The following is a 15,095-nucleotide window of genomic DNA, read 5'->3' on the forward strand; positions in this document are numbered from 1 at the left end:
GAGTCAGCAGCACCCAAACCATATGGACTGGGAGTGGGGGAGGTAATCCCCAAATGAAAATTGAAATGCTGAAATTGATTTTTTTTTTTTTAAACAGAGCTTTATATTTTCATGGATGGTCAGGAGAGTATGTGGACGGTGAGATGTGTGATTGCTTTCCTTAGGTGTTATATTGTTACTTTACATTGGTATTTTAACTGTCTCCCAGACTGGATTGATTCAGCCCGGAGTCTGCGCTTGATTATTGGTAGCTGAGGTTCCTAGGTTGCTGTAAGAATGCCTGGTGTGTGGCCACAAAGATGTCAATGCAGCAGCATTTTCACTGTATGCTTTCATGTTGAAATGGAGCACTTGGCCATCTGAGGAGTGATGGAGATCAAGGCCAGGACCTTTTTATCAAGGAAACTGGCTACCCCAGCCAAGGATCCTTGGTAATTTTCTGGGCTAGGCTGGAGTGCATTCTCCTTCTTCCCCAGTCTAAATTCTGCAAAGCCTATGGAGCGGCTGCTCTGTCCCTGTTATCAAGTAATGGGGATGTAGACATAACGAGGATCCTACCCCAAGGAAGGTGGGTAGGGTAGAAAGGTTTTACAGGAGGAGACAGGCCACAAAAAAGGAGCCCTACTTGATGCCCCCGAAGTTCTTCCTCCAGCCTCCTGACTGATGACCCCCACTCCATTCTCCTTTGCAGTTTCTAGGTCTGCGTGTACGTAGGCCATGGGCACACATGGAGAGGCAGTGGGAACTACATGGGGTCTGCAACACTATAGTCTTGGGAAAATCATTTATCTTCTCTGTGCCTCAGTTTCCTTATTTCTAAAATCCGACTAGTAATACTTCAGAAGATTGTTGTGTTCTCATGGGTTCCTGTTTGAGCTCTAGATAAGAAGTCATATAAAAAGGTTGCTGAGCCTGTTCTCTGCTCAGCATATTGGGAGAATGTTAATTGTGCTCTAATTGTCCTCTGGGCTATGCTAGATGCCAGTGGGAGAGACCCTGGGCTCAGGCGCCTTTTATCCAAGCTGAACTGCCTCAAACGGACAGCTGAACAAGGAGCAAAAAGGAAAGCATGAGATTGTCACATATATCATTTACTTGTTAAAGAGTATTTATAAAGTACTTACGCTTTACCAGTCATTGCACAGAAGTTCTGGGCGTATCATAATTGGCCAGATGGGGCTCTGGCCTCAGGGAACTCCTGGTCTACTTGGGCATTAGATGAATAAACTCAATTATGGTCCAGTGTGAGTAATGTGAGAGTGGAGTCAGCTAAGTTCCCCATCTAGACTGGGAATATGTGACTGGAGTGGCTTCCTGGGGAAGGTAACTAACACGTAGGCCAGGTAGAATAGAAGGAATAGCAGTTAGGCAAGAAGGAATAGAAGTTAGGCAGGAAGAATGAGGGACTAGATGTGAAAGTCATTCCAGGTGGATGGAACTGCCCATGCAAAGTCCTGGAGGAAATTCGCGTATAGAGTGTGTTCTTCAGGGAGTCTTGGCTGCCTGTGGGGCTGTCTGGAATGGGCTAAATGTGCCTCTGTCATTGCAGGGACGTGGAGAAGGTAGAGCGGCAGGCGGTCCCCCAAGCCAACCACACAGAGTCCTGTCGAGAGTGTGGCCGCGTGGGACCTGGACATGCGAGGGATTGTCCTCATCGAAGTCATGAGGATTCCTTTGGCTTTGAGAGGCGGGAGCAAGAGGAAGAACGGTACCGTTCCCAGAGGGACCCACTGGAGAGCAAGCGGGACAGGAGCAAGGCCAGGTCCCCGTACTCGCCGGCTGAGGAGGATGCCTTGTTCGTGGACTTACCTGGTGGTCTGAGAGGCCAGCAAGCACAGCCCCAGCGGGCAGAGAAGAACGGGGTGCTGCCCGGCATGTATGGCCCAGGAGAGCAGAATGGGACCGGCGGGTATCAACGGGCCTTTCCTCCCAGGAACAACACTGAAAAGCACAGCCAGAGGAAGAGCAGCCTGGCCCAGGTGGAGCACTGGGCAAAAGCCCAGAAGGGGGACGGCAGGAGGTCAGTAATGGACTCAGGATGGCTGCTACTTGTGAGCATAATAACATAGCAATAGGAGCTATCATTTCCCAGCACGTGCTGCAGAAATGCTGGCCTTAAACTCTCCACCTCTGCTAGCTCCGTATGTAACAACCCTGCAAGGGTAGGGTGATATCCCCAAGTTATAGACAAAGAAACGCGGGCTTGGAGAAGTGAAGGAACCTGCCCAAGCCAGGCAGTAAGAGGCAAAGCCAGAGTGCAAACCCGGGTCTGTGAACCTCCCAAGCCTGTCTGAGAATATTTCAGGGGGCTTCTTGGTTCCCCAGCGCGTGTGCCTTGAGACAGTCAGTCTGTCGATAGTCGCTGATCTCCTCTTACTGCACTCCTTCTCTGCATCCCGGAAATATTGGCAGAGAATAAAGTAAATACAGATCCATTTTCAATTCCAGGCGCACAGAGAAGTGCTTAGGCACTGTTGACAGTAGGCTTTATCATACCTATTCCTTCAAGAAGTGGTTTTTTAATTATGTAGGGGCATGCAGTTTTTGCTATTTGCAAAGCACTGTTTGTATTTTATTACAGTTTTAGATTAAAAAGGGAACTTTTCTGAGCATGAAAAATTCAGGGTCACCGGCTTCCCCATTTTCTCCAGAAGCCGCTGTGTTTTGTCCTCCTTATGAAGACAGTAAATTGTTTCATCATCCCTGGGCTTCTAAAACTGGCCACTGACTGGACAAGAGATAGCGAAGCTCTGGTGCTTTCAGAAAGCTCCCCGGGGACTAGAGGGGCTACGGTGGATGTGCCAGAGCTCAGACCAAGTCTGCCACAGACTTACCCGCCTGATAAACGTGTTCTAAAACCCATACTACATTGTCCCTGTTGGTGGAGCCCAGACACTCCCCCTGTGGGCTGTGGAGGCACAAGTGCTCCTAAGGGAATAGCCTTGGCCTCTTTCCAGGTGTGTGGGTGTGCTGTGTGTATGCAGGTTGTGTAACCTCTTGAATCTGGTCTAGGTGGGCAGTTGTGAGTTTAGATGGTTAGTATAGAAATTACTGTGGAAATCCCCCGGTGAATTGGTAGACATTGTTGTGGGACAGACTAGGGAAAGGAAGGCTTTTGGTGGCATAGCTAAGATACCTTCCCATTCCCACCCTAGGACTGACCGGGTGTCAATGCCAGTTCAAATTTTGTGTCTTCTTAAAAACAGAAAGCTACCTCCCAGAGACACAGGGGAGAGAAGCTTCTATTCTTGGTGCTGGGCTAGGTAGACCCACCCCTGGAAGGTGACTCTAAGTGCCCTCACTGCTGAATGAGGTTGGAAAGCTAGCAGGCATTATATCATGTAGGTCTCCTACTCCAAGGTAAAACAATTTGGATTTTATTTGAAAAAACAATAGGAGAAGCCACTGGAAAGTTTTAAGCAGGTAAGTGATGTAATCTGATTAATAATTCAGGAAGAAGAGCCCAGGGAAGATGCTGTTGCAGTAGTCCAGGATGGTAACAGTGGAAGGAGAAAGATTTGAGATCCATTTTGGAGGTTGAAACAACAAAGTTTGTTAATGAGTTGGATGCTCAAGATGAGAGAAAGGGAGGAACAAGGATGATCCCTAGAGTTTTGACTTGAACAACCAGGTGGTTGCTGAGACAGGGAAGGCTTAGGAGGAAGACCCGGGGAAGTCAGTGTTCCTTTTGGGACAGTAGGTGTTTTTTTTGTTTGTTTGTTTGTTTGTTTGTTTTTTAAGATTTTATTTATTTATTTGAGAGAGAGAGTGAGAGAGAGCATTACAGGGGAGAAGGTCAGAGGGAGAAGACTCCCCTCAGAGCTGGGAGCAGAGCCTGATGTAGGACTTGATCATGGGACTCTGGGGTCATGACCTGAGCCGGAGGCAGTTGCTTAACCAGCTGAGCCACCCAGGCACCCTGGACAGTAAGTTTGAGAAGCCTGTTAGCTATCCAGGAGGAGATGTCAAGTAGACAGTTGGGTATGGATCATGGTGTTGGGGTTTGAGTTCTGGTTGGGAGCAGTCACCACATTAATGGCACCTCAGCACTTGGGAGTTAGCAGCAGAAGGGGATCTGGCAGAGGAGACAGTGTGGTCAGAGAGAAGCTACCCATGATAAGTTGGCTATTTTCTCTTACAGGTCACACGTGCTAGGAACTGTAGTCAATATGGGCAGGCAAGGGGAGGTAAAAGCAGGAGAAATCAGAACGAGGGGAAGGTAGGAAAGCTAAGGGTTTAGCTCAGATAAGCCTGTATTTCTTTCTAAAGAGTTTGGATTTAGTCTTGGAGGCCTGTGAAAGTCATCGATGGTCTGAAGGGTATTGGCGGGAAAGAGGCATCGGGACACCTGGGGAGATTTTGTGGCCTGGACAGACCTAACTACATGCCAGCTCCAAAACAGCAGGTCCATGTATACTGTGAAGAAATCTGCCAGGTGATTCTGATGTGCCCTGCCCATAATGCGAATGGTAGTTTTTAGTGATTCCTTACTCTTACTCTTAAAAGTTTTTTTTTTTTTTTAATGTATGCACGTAATTTAAGGATTTAAGTAGTATGGCCCCCATCTGTCCCTACTCCTGATTTCTGTCCCTTTGAGGCAGCCACCTTCAATTCTTTCAGCAGTTTTACCAATTAATTTCTGTATTTTCAAGTAAGATTCTTATACTGCTCCTTCTTGATTTTTTAATTTTAGTTATCAATAGACATTTTACTCTAGAAGATAAAGATTGAAGTCTCTTGTTCCCTGCTGTACCTTTCCAATAGACATACACTTATCCTTATCCTGGCTTCACAATATAGCATCATTTTTGTACAGATCACTAGTCAGTTTTTATATTATTATGACAATATGAATATTCACTGCTGGGCCATAATGTACTGTAATTAAATTTACTTTGTTGAACAATTTTTTTGTTTTTTTTTTTTTAAAGATTTTATGTATTTATTTGACAGAGAGAAATCACAAGTAGATGGAGAGGCAGGCAGAGAGAGAGAGGGAAGCAGGCTCCCTGCTGAGCAGAGAGCCCGATGCGCGACTTGATCCCAGGACCCTGAGATCATGACCTGAGCCGAAGGCAGCGGCTTAACCCACTGAGCCACCCAGGCGCCCCAATTTTTTTGTTTTCTGATGTTGATAATTTTCATGCTTGTGATTTACTTAGTTTTCTTTGTACAGATTATAATTTCATCACCAGATTCATAGCTACATGTCTAAATCTCCCTTTTCTCAGTATCCCCAAATAATCAGTAATCCACTCACAAAGTAAGTAAATAAATAAATCCAAATACCAAAGATAAATACTGAAAAACAAGGGTCCTTCTACTTTATTTTGGAAACCTACTTTCACTCCCTAAAGACCAACCACCTTGTTAAAGAAAAATTAACCCTGTCCTTCAGCTTGGTTTTTTTCCCTTGATGTATCAGTATATACGCAAGTCTGTATGCAAATATCTGAATGTACTCTGGCTGCCTTTCCATGTCAGCACATACAGACATACATCATTAATTTGAAATAAGCAGAGCAGTCCATCGTATGCATCTGTAGTGGTATTTATACCATTCACTATTGATGGACGGTGAGGTTGGTTACAAACATTTGCTATTACAAACCATGCTCCAGTGACTATCCCAGCCTCATTGTCTCTGCGTACGAGTGCGCGTGTACTTAGAGAACAGATTCCTTGAAGTGGAGCGACCGGGTCAGAGGCTATATGGCATTTTAATTATGAGGGTTATTACAAAATTGCCCTCCAAAGTGTCCTGGTTTGTCCACCTGAGAACTAACATTGAGTCCAGCACCGAGAACTACTGTTTCAGGTTAACTCCTTGCTCCAGTGACCACACGGAAGGTGGTCAAGATGGAGAAGGGTCTGGAAAGAGGCAATGATCTAGTATAACAAGGTAGTCCTAGCTTGGGTAGGAGGTGGGGAGGACCCAAACCGAAGCAGTGAAGATGATGAGTCTTCGGAGGAGGGTGGGTAGGATACACAGATGTTGAGGCTGGGTAGGTACGAAACTTGGTAAACTGCTTCATCGAGGCTGGGAAGGTGAGGAGGGCCATAGCTGACATTGAACAGTTTGACTTGGGCTTGGTTAGTAGGTAGACGTGGTATAGCCTGGAGGTCAGGAGTTTTACCCCTCCCTGCCCACCCTAGGATTCTGATGTGCATCCAGGCTGGAGAATCCGTAGCTCAGAGTGAGCCATAGCAGAGGGCCAAAGGTGGAACGCTGAAGCCTCCAGCCCAAGGGGTGGACAAAAGCAGTGTCTGTGAAGGCAGTGAACCGGAGATGGGTGCAGGGGTGGGGGTCGGGGACCAGGGAACTAGAGTGTGAGGGAGGGAGTTTCGTTTAGAAGGAGTCTGGTTTGTGCTGGGAATGAGGACTTCTCCTTGGGTTGGTGCCTTCTAAGGAGGCTGGGAGCCACTGAAAGAGTATCTGGAACCTTAAGATCTCTACTGTCTTTTGCTCAGTCACTGGGGATTTGGGTTCCACTGAACGCCTTAATGGGCTTACATGGGCAGACATGACCCATTCTTCTGAGTGGAGCTAGGATTTTCAAGTTAGGTTAGGAGCACAGTATGGGGAGAGGAGGACAGGAAGAAATCAGAAAAGGTCACATGGCCAGTGAGAAACCGTTTGTGGCAGGGGCGCAGAAAGAACTTTCAAAAGCTGTGTGACTGATAATGCAGTTGTAAGCTGTTGGTTGAAATGTCTCTACCTAACTGCTTCTGGCAGCCCACAAGCCTGTGTTACTCTACTACACCCAAGGGCCTGTGCTTGGGGCTCCGGGGCACCCAGGCGAGCTAAAGCATGATGAGTCAGTTGCAAAGTAGATGACAGGGCTGGGAAAAGCGTTGGACTTTCCTTGCATCTGAGCTGGAAGTTTGAGCCTTTCTTGTCTGAGGGGCAAGGTGACATGAGGTCTGTAGATGAAAACAGTTCATTGGCCTTGGAGGTCACTGAGTGCACAGCGAGAGGAACTTCAGTCTAGTGATAGAAGCAGATCTCAATGGGCTGAAAGAAAAAAGTGAGGACTTGAAGACACCCTTTTGAGAAGAAAGCTGTCTGTGAGTAAGTGAAGTGCACAGTCTCTGATCATTCACTTATATTATTTATCTTAATAGTACATTTGTATTTCCTTATAGTCAAGTAGTAAGTAGATCTGGCTGCTTAATGAAGGAGCCTCCCAACTTTTGAAAATACAGAAGAGGGATGGCTGTGCTTTGTATGATTCAGACTGTGCTAGTCTCGTTCGATGGGGCACATTGACATAGGAAGGAGGGTTATTTACACTGTAAGATGATCTTATATTCGTGGGTCTAGACCACGCAAGAAATTATTTCTAACTGTTCTTTTAGTTCTTAGAGATATATGTTGTGTTTTCCATCATTGAACTCCTTTAATATGATGTTTTGCGAGGACAGACTGACATACCCTTAGAATTCTACATTCTAAGAGATTGTTTTGAAATTCTAGCCTTCCATTTTTCCCCTCTGGTATTTCAAGTAATTTACATACCTGTAATAAAAAGGCAGGGGTGGGGATGGAATAGGGACTCAGCTTACAGTGAAGAACAGTATAGAAAGTGAAAGTCCTGCACAATTAAATGTGGACCGTAGGGTGAGGGCTATCTGCTGCATACGTAACTGGTTATAGAAATTGATTTTACATTTTGATATGACCAGTTTGTAGTGGCTGTATGAGAATATCCTCTTTGGTGCCTTTTGGAACAGGGAGGCCCCTTGGAACAGAGCAGGGTATGAGGGCAGGGGACCTGGAGCTTTCTTTTTGGGTAAGGATGGATTTGGTGGCCAGCACATGGATCTGCTCTCAGGGGCAGAGCTGCTCTGGGTACTTCCTGCCTATTTCGGGGGGCTCTTTACCTCTTCTTGCAAAACTTCTTCCTGTGTCCCTCATTCTATCATTGGTTAGTTTTCTTGGTTTGGCCTCTGGAGCTCACCATTGCACTGGGATTTTGGGGGTTGCCTGCAAATGGCCAGCAGTGAGGGCTTGGGGGTATGACAGACAATGCAAAAGCAGAGGGCACAGGCTAGAAGATGAAGCTGAGGGCTTTGGGGCACCACCCTGTGGGGGACTCTGACTGGCCGGCTGGCAGGCACCGGGAACAGGCTGCAAAACCAGACTGAAGGGGTTTGGGAGCAGAGCTAGGACGTACTTTGCATAGTCTGAATTTTGCATCGGTCAGAGTGAACAATGGTTGGTGAAGTCGTGCAGTCCCCCGGGGGAGGCCCCCAGCCTGGTTTCTGCCACTGCTACCACTGCTGTTTGAGGATTCAGCCACTGCCCCTTACTCAGATACATGGTCCCCTCTGACTTTGGGAAAGCAGTAGTAAACCCTGCCACCTAGTGGCAAACAGACACGCTAGCCAGACGCCCTAGACAAGTCTGGCTGAAGAGATCTTAAAATTACCTCCCATAATTGCAAAGATAACAATAAAAAGAGAAGAAATTTACCATTTTTGAATGACAACTATTTCTAATCCGCACAGCAATCTGTTAGGTTCTTCGTATCCTCATGTTATAGGAGGGAGAGTGAGGACATAAAAGACATTTGCTGAGGTCATAGTGAGAAAGTGATTAAATGAGATGAATTTAAGAACAGTTAGAATAGCACTTTTTAATTGGCCACCTGGAGGGCTTGTTAGAACACAGGAGGCCGGGATCTATCCCCAGTGTTTCTGATTTGGCAGATCTGGGGTGGGGCCTGATAACCTGCATTTTTTTTTTTTTAAGATCTTATTTATTTGACAGATAGATCACAAGTAGCCAGAGGGGCAGGCAGAGAGAAGGGGGGAAGCAGGCTTCCTGCTGAGCAGAGAGCCTGATGTGGGGCTGGATCCCAGGACCTTGAGATCATGACCTGAGCCAAAGGCAGAAGCTCAACCCACTGAGCCACCCAGGCGCCCCTAACCTGCATTTCTAATGAGTTCCCAAGTGGTGCTGATGCTGTCCATCCAAGACCATACTTTGGATGCACTGGCTTAGAGCAGTGGCTAGCTGGTTATGCATCAGGACTTTGTCAGACTGTGGACAGTACCGCAGAATGCGAGACATAGTTCCTGCCCTCTGAGGATTACAGGTAGGCTGGGAAAGTGATGTCTTTCTTCCAAGGATAAAAAGGTTGCATCAATAGAAAGACCTTGGACAAGTTTCCTACAACATAATAACTAGGTCAGAGCAGGGTGGGAGCCCTGAGGGCTGCAGAAGATCTCTCTGGAAGGAGCATAGGATAGTGTCATGGAAAATGAGTGAGATTTGGGTGAATAGGGCAAGGAAACCCCATACAGGTAGGGGAGGGAAGAACAATACTATGAGAGTAAAGAGAGGTAAAAGGGAGAACCTATTGGGAAGTAGCTTCTGTGCATCAAGCATGGAGGCTGCATTTTGTTACTTGTCTCATTTACTCTTCAGAACAGTCTTATAAGGGAGATAGTTCTGTCCTCATGTTACCTGCAGGTGAGGAAGCTGAGGCTCAGAGCCATCCAAGGGTCATCTAGCCAATGGATGGGAGAGCTAGCATTCAAACCCAGGTCAAGCTCTCTCCACACTTTCCCACTCTGAGAAGTAGCCCAGGTATGTAGGAGGCTAGGTGGGATTAGGGTGAGGCTCTCATTCCTAGATCCCAGCAAGTGCAGGGGTGCACCTGAGTGAATGTGCCTCTTTAACGGTTGGGCCCTAGATGCCTGGCTTGCCCCAGCCCAGTCCTGTGAGAAGCAGTGAGAAAACAGCAGGACTGCAGGTGGTTGGAATCAGGTGCTAGAGAGTGGTGAGTTCCAGGCTGAAGAGTTTCAATTTTATTTCATAGGCAGTGAGGAGTCTTTGACGTTTTTGGAGCAAGGGAGTGATTAGATCCAAGCAGTTGACTGTGTTCGGTGTGGACACTGGTTAGGAAGGTCTCTGAGTGATCTGGGGGAAGATGATTAAATCAGTATCTGGACTAGAGTAGTAGAAAAAAGAAAAGAGCTGGTGCCAGCCACTTCCATTAAGAGCCTCCAGAATTTGGTGTGAGGATACCAGCAGAGGGCAAGTCTCAGTGACCGGGGAATTAGGAGGCATTTCCTAGGAATAGACACACCCGTTTGGAAGAGCGGACTGATAGCGAGAGGGAGAGGAGGAGGCGGGTTTCATCACTTTGCACTTGAAGGGTTGGGTATGGGGTAGCTAGGCTGCCTGATGGGGAGGCTGATACTCCCAGGAGGTTGGAGAACAATGGTTTTAGAGTCCTCCGCGTAGGGAGGGAGTGACCGAGGTCTTGGGCGTCTGCTTCGATTGTTCTTTGGAATTCTCGCAGGGCTCCCTTGTGCCTGGCACTGTGGATTTACCTAGCCGTGTTTCCAGCACGATTCCATGCTGTGCTGGTCGTCTTACCCGTCTTCCTCCTCTCTCCACAGCCTGCCCCTGGACCAGACCCTTCCTCGCCAGGGTCCCAGCCAGTCACTGTCCTTCCCAGAAAATTACCAGACTCTGCCTAAGAGCTCCCGATATCCCTCAGGGGGCTCTTCGCCCCCTCCCCGCGACCTGCCCAGTGACTATAAGTATGCGCAGGACCGAGCCAGTCACCTGAAGATGTCGAGCGAAGAGCGCCGGGCGCACCGGGACGGCACGGTGTGGCAGCTCTACGAGTGGCAGCAACGGCAGCAGTTCCGGCATGGCAGCCCCACGGCGCCCATCTGCGCTGGCTCCCCAGACTTCACCGACCAGGGCCGGAGCAGAAGCATGCTGGAGGTGCCTCGCTCCATCTCTGTGCCTCCATCTCCCTCCGACATCCCTCCTCCGGGCCCTCCGAGGGTTTTCCCACCCCGGCGGCCACACACGCCAGCGGAGAGGGTCACCGTGAAGCCCCCGGACCAGCGGAGGAGCGTGGACATCTCCCTGGGGGGCTCTCCCAGGAAGGCACGGGGCCACGCCACCAAGGTGAGTCTCTGGAGGGCTGGCAAGGCAGTGGGGTTCAGCATTAGGGCACCAGGATCCTCCCATGGTTTGAACACTAATTTGAGCAATTTCAAATAAGGAGAGGTGACACCTCTGTGGTACTTTTAGGTGCCAGGTGCAATACTAAAGGCTTTCCTTTAATGCTCTCCACAACCCAATGAGGTAGGTGCTATTATGCCCATTGCACAGATGAGAACCCTGAGGCATTAAGAGATGGAGGATCATCCAACTGGAAGTCTGCGGGAAAAGATGTCTGTGTTCAGCTGGTTCAGTAATTTATAATAACCCGACTTCCACTTTACTTCTCGAGGGGGCTTCCCCAGTTTACTGTTGTTATAAGTAAGGAATACATGGACCCCCTATTTCACAGATGAAGAGGGGTAGTGCCATGGGCCAGGCCATCTCGGCAGAGAGGGGCGGAGAGGGCAGAGGTTCGGTCCACAGGCTGATCTCCTGTCTCCCCCACTTGTAGAACTCCTCTCACGTGGACCGCCGCTCCATGCCCTCCATGGGCTACGTGACCCACACGGTCAGCGCTCCCAGTCTCCATGGAAAATCGGTAAGCCGCTCCTCATCTCCCCTGCCCTGTGAATGTGCTACCGCCTGCAGGGTGCCGGCTCAGCTCCCCACCCTGAGCCTGTTGCCCGCAGTGTGCAGGGCAGCCGTCAGCCCCCACGTTAGAGATAAGGAGGCTGAGGCTCAGAGAAGTCCAGTGACTTGCTCCATGTCATCCAGCTGACTTGGGCTCCTCCAAGATTGGAGGAAGAACTTAGGGGAATGAAGGAGAATGTGCGCTTTTCTTCTCTTTCAGGCAGCATTTTGCCTGCAGCGTTTTCCCAGCGTCTCTGCCGTTAGCTCCTCTCCTCTCGTCCAGGTCTTTGCTTTGGTTAGTTAACTTTGCCTTTAAAGCTCCCGTTGGGGTGAGGTTGCACTGTTCCTTGCTGTTTCCTAAAAAAAAAAAGAAAAAAAGATAAAACCTGCTTCCTGCAGCCCCTTTTCTGCCAGCGCCTTTATTTGTCCTGATGACAGAATTAATGCAATAATTACTTAATGGTGTCACGTCAGTGCTGTCCCGGCCCCGGGGTGAAGAGTAATTATAGCGTCGTGGTCCTGCGGTGGCTAATTTCCTCATGATGTGTCTACACACCTGCAGCTGGAGGAGCTCTCGAGGCTTCTCACCCGCTTACGGCGGCACCAGGCGCGGCTGGCCAGCGTGCGCAATCTCGCCGTCGGCCAGTTACTGCAGCACCAGCTGACATGGCCCGCCTGCCAGGTCAGCGCTGCTGGGCTCTCTCAGGGCCGGGGCCTCCCTGCTGTGGGGCAACGGAGTGATGTGCTGGCCCGTGTTTTCTCGTGCCCACGCTCTCGTCTGTATTTGCTGTCTGGCTCGTCCCCTCATTCCCTGCCTGTCTGCTTCTGGTCGCTATTGCCAGACACTGTGCAGGGGCCGGGGGCTGGGGGTGGGGCGGAGCCCACGCCTCTGGTGCTGGGGAGGGACCTGCATGTGCCATGAAGGACCTCGACGGTGGCTTCTCCGGCTGTGAGTCGTGACTGCCAGGCTGATGTGTGGTCATGGCTGAAGGGCTGTGCTGGCTGTCATTCTTGTTGCCACTGTGGCCACTCCTTGGGGTGCAGGAAGGTGTGTGTCACTGGTGTCAACCCAGAGGGAAAAGGCAGGGTGTCCTCTCTGATCTGGACAAAGCATCCTCATGTCCCTTATCCTGGAGAACCTCACTGTACTCTGGAGAGGTGAGGGAGGACAGGGGTTACTGCCACACGCAAGGCACCGGATCCAGAAGGGGAAGTGACCTGCCCGGGACCCCTCAGCCAGTGGCTTGCGGGCTGGAGCCCAAATCAGGTCCTATCTGCCATAGTGTTCTAAACATTCTGGGACATGGAGATTTGCAGGCAAGCTCCTTAAGGAGTGGCCAAGGAATTGCTTTCTCAGGCATCTTGAGCAGCTTAACAATGTCCACACAAGATTGGTCCCTCTGGACTGCATGAAAGTAGGCAGGGGACAGGAGAGGAGGGTGACAGGGGTGTCACCTTCTTTAACTGTCCTGTTTAGAGGGACCCAGGAAATGTACTTGGAAAAATGAATGTGAGAGAACACAAGCGAAACCCCTAAGTTGTGAATTTGAGGGATTTTTAACAATATTCCTCTGCTCAGTCCTCCTTGCTACTGTTGAAGGTATTATATAGGGACTGGGCTGATTGGGGGAGTAGGAATGGGTGAGGGGACAGTTTAGAGATGGAAATACCATCTCAGAAGTCACCAGTTTCCCTGTCAATGGTCCTTCAGGTCTTCTCATGCTTAAAAGCACAGCCTGAACATCTCATATTATTTACTTGTTTGACGTCAGAGGTGTAAACGGCCTTCTCCTATAGCTCTGGCTTGCCTCAGTTTGCTGGGATCCCTCTTAGCTGGTTGAGAAAGTGGCTCCTGGGCCCTTTTTCTTAAGCATTTACAGCCCCTCTGCCTAACAGCTTCTGTGTGCTATTAATGGGAAACACAGGTCCTAGAAAATGAAAGAGTCTTTTGCTTATTTTCTCTGTTCCTGGTGAACTGAAGAACTCAACGGATTGTCAGAGACAGTGTGGGCAGATAGGTCTGACACTGAAACTTCTCAGCTCGCTCCTGACATGGTCCCATGCTGAGCAAAGGGAGGTGAGACTTCCAGTAGCTGCTGGGGCTTATCATCCTAGAACCCAAGGTCATGTCAGGACCCATCTGGGTCCCCAGGTCATCTCCCTGCCCCTTTGAGACGTTAGCCACACTAATCAGAGGGTTATTTTGCCTCATGCATATTAAGTGGGCCAGTGAAAAGGTTTAATGACAAGTATTGGAGCATTGGTGATTGTTGGGTCCCTAGCTCAGAGGTTGCCTGTCCTCTTCCAGCTAGATCTCTCTAGTTCTGTCTCAGGAGCTCACCACTGGCCTCAGTTGCACTGCTGTCCTAGCCCTGTGGTGGTATGTGTGCTGTCTCCCCATCAAACTGCACCCCCCGCCCCCACCACCCGCCTACTGCAGGACTCACTGGCTTCTCCCCACAGTGACCTGCAAGATCCTTCATGCTCAAAGAAGGCTCTGGCTACACTGAGACATTTGTGCTTTCTCTGTGGCTGCAGATGTTAGCCCACTATATAGTTCCTTTACCCCGAAGCTGTGCAGTGTCAAGGATTCACACACAAAGCCCCAAGTTTTGGAAACCCTTGGTGTTCTTAACTGTCTTTTTTCTCTCTTTGCTTCATTTGAAGGCTGATGATACCTACCTCCAGCTGAAGAAGGACCTGGAGTACTTGGACCTAAAGGTGAGGGATGTCAAGCGTCTTGCCTCCCTTGGACATGCACCTTTCTGAGCGTGTCAGCCTTATGGAGCCAAGCCCAAAGTCAAAGGCTGTGCAGTTCTTACCAAATCTGGATCCCAAATGAAGACATCTCCTCTCTAAATCGGAAGAGTTTTATTTCTTACTACCTTGAACACTGGGTTCAGTTCCTTGTGAGTTCTGCTATAAGATTTCAGTCTTATGAAATGAGGGTACTAGATCTTGATCTCTTCCATCCTCAGTCAGGACCCAAAGGCTTCTAAACAGTAACTAGTTCCTTCCTCAGAGGTTTGGCTCATAGGGTGCCACTGACGTGCGTTTTCAGCCACGAATAGCTTGCTGGCTTTTTTGGGTTTTGTTGCTGTGGGAACAGGTTCCACACGGAGTTCTGCAGCTCTGAGACCCACCGTGGTGTCCCAGGTGGGAGCCCCCGGTATGGTTAGTCTCCTGTCTGCATTCAGGAGAAGAGCACTGGGCACCTCGATGTAGGTGAGAAAGCTTCGGGCTCAAGATCAGCCTTCAGAGCACAGAGACTGAGAGGAAGCTGGCGGAGAAGTGTGAGAGGCATTCTACGTGAAAGAGGGCTGCTATTGTTTCCTTACCCCGGCTCTCTGAAAGCTCCCACTGTGGAAAGCACTTCTGATGCCTAAACCATGAAACTGACTGAAGGAATGTGACCTTTAATTAACTGTGGGTGTGAGAGAGTGGGGGGGAGCTGTGGAAGGACACCCAGGCTAATGCCACGGGGCATGCCTCCCCCAGCTCCCCTGGGTACCTGGCTTGAGGTGTCTTTAACACGGGGATTGTCATCCAG

At 49.2% G+C, this 15,095-nt stretch overlaps 1 protein-coding gene across 17 annotated transcripts in view; it reads left to right on the top strand.

The window, feature by feature from the left end:
• PLEKHA7 (pleckstrin homology domain containing A7) overlaps positions 1 to 15,095 on the top strand; it is a 211,468-nt gene that overhangs the window by 161,511 nt on the left and 34,862 nt on the right. For 14 of the 17 annotated variants that reach the window (XR_006602273.1, XM_045066175.1, XM_045066174.1 and 11 more), the window contains 5 exons: positions 1,550 to 2,020; positions 10,414 to 10,936; positions 11,427 to 11,513; positions 12,108 to 12,227; positions 14,213 to 14,266. Coding sequence is in view for 16 of the 17 variants with exons in the window: in XM_045066175.1 (XP_044922110.1) it covers positions 1,550 to 2,020; positions 10,414 to 10,936; positions 11,427 to 11,513; positions 12,108 to 12,227; positions 14,213 to 14,266 (1,255 nt within the window). In the remaining variant the exon portion in view is untranslated. The remainder of the gene's footprint in view (positions 1 to 1,549; positions 2,021 to 10,413; positions 10,937 to 11,426; positions 11,514 to 12,107; positions 12,228 to 14,212; positions 14,267 to 15,095) is intronic. The other 3 variants (XM_045066179.1, XM_045066181.1, XM_045066183.1) reach the window with 1 other exon arrangement.

Source organism: Mustela putorius, unplaced genomic scaffold (assembly GCF_011764305.1).
Source record: "Mustela putorius furo isolate JIRA1106 unplaced genomic scaffold, ASM1176430v1.1 tig00003859_pilon_pilon_pilon, whole genome shotgun sequence".
NCBI lineage: Eukaryota > Metazoa > Chordata > Mammalia > Carnivora > Mustelidae > Mustela > Mustela putorius.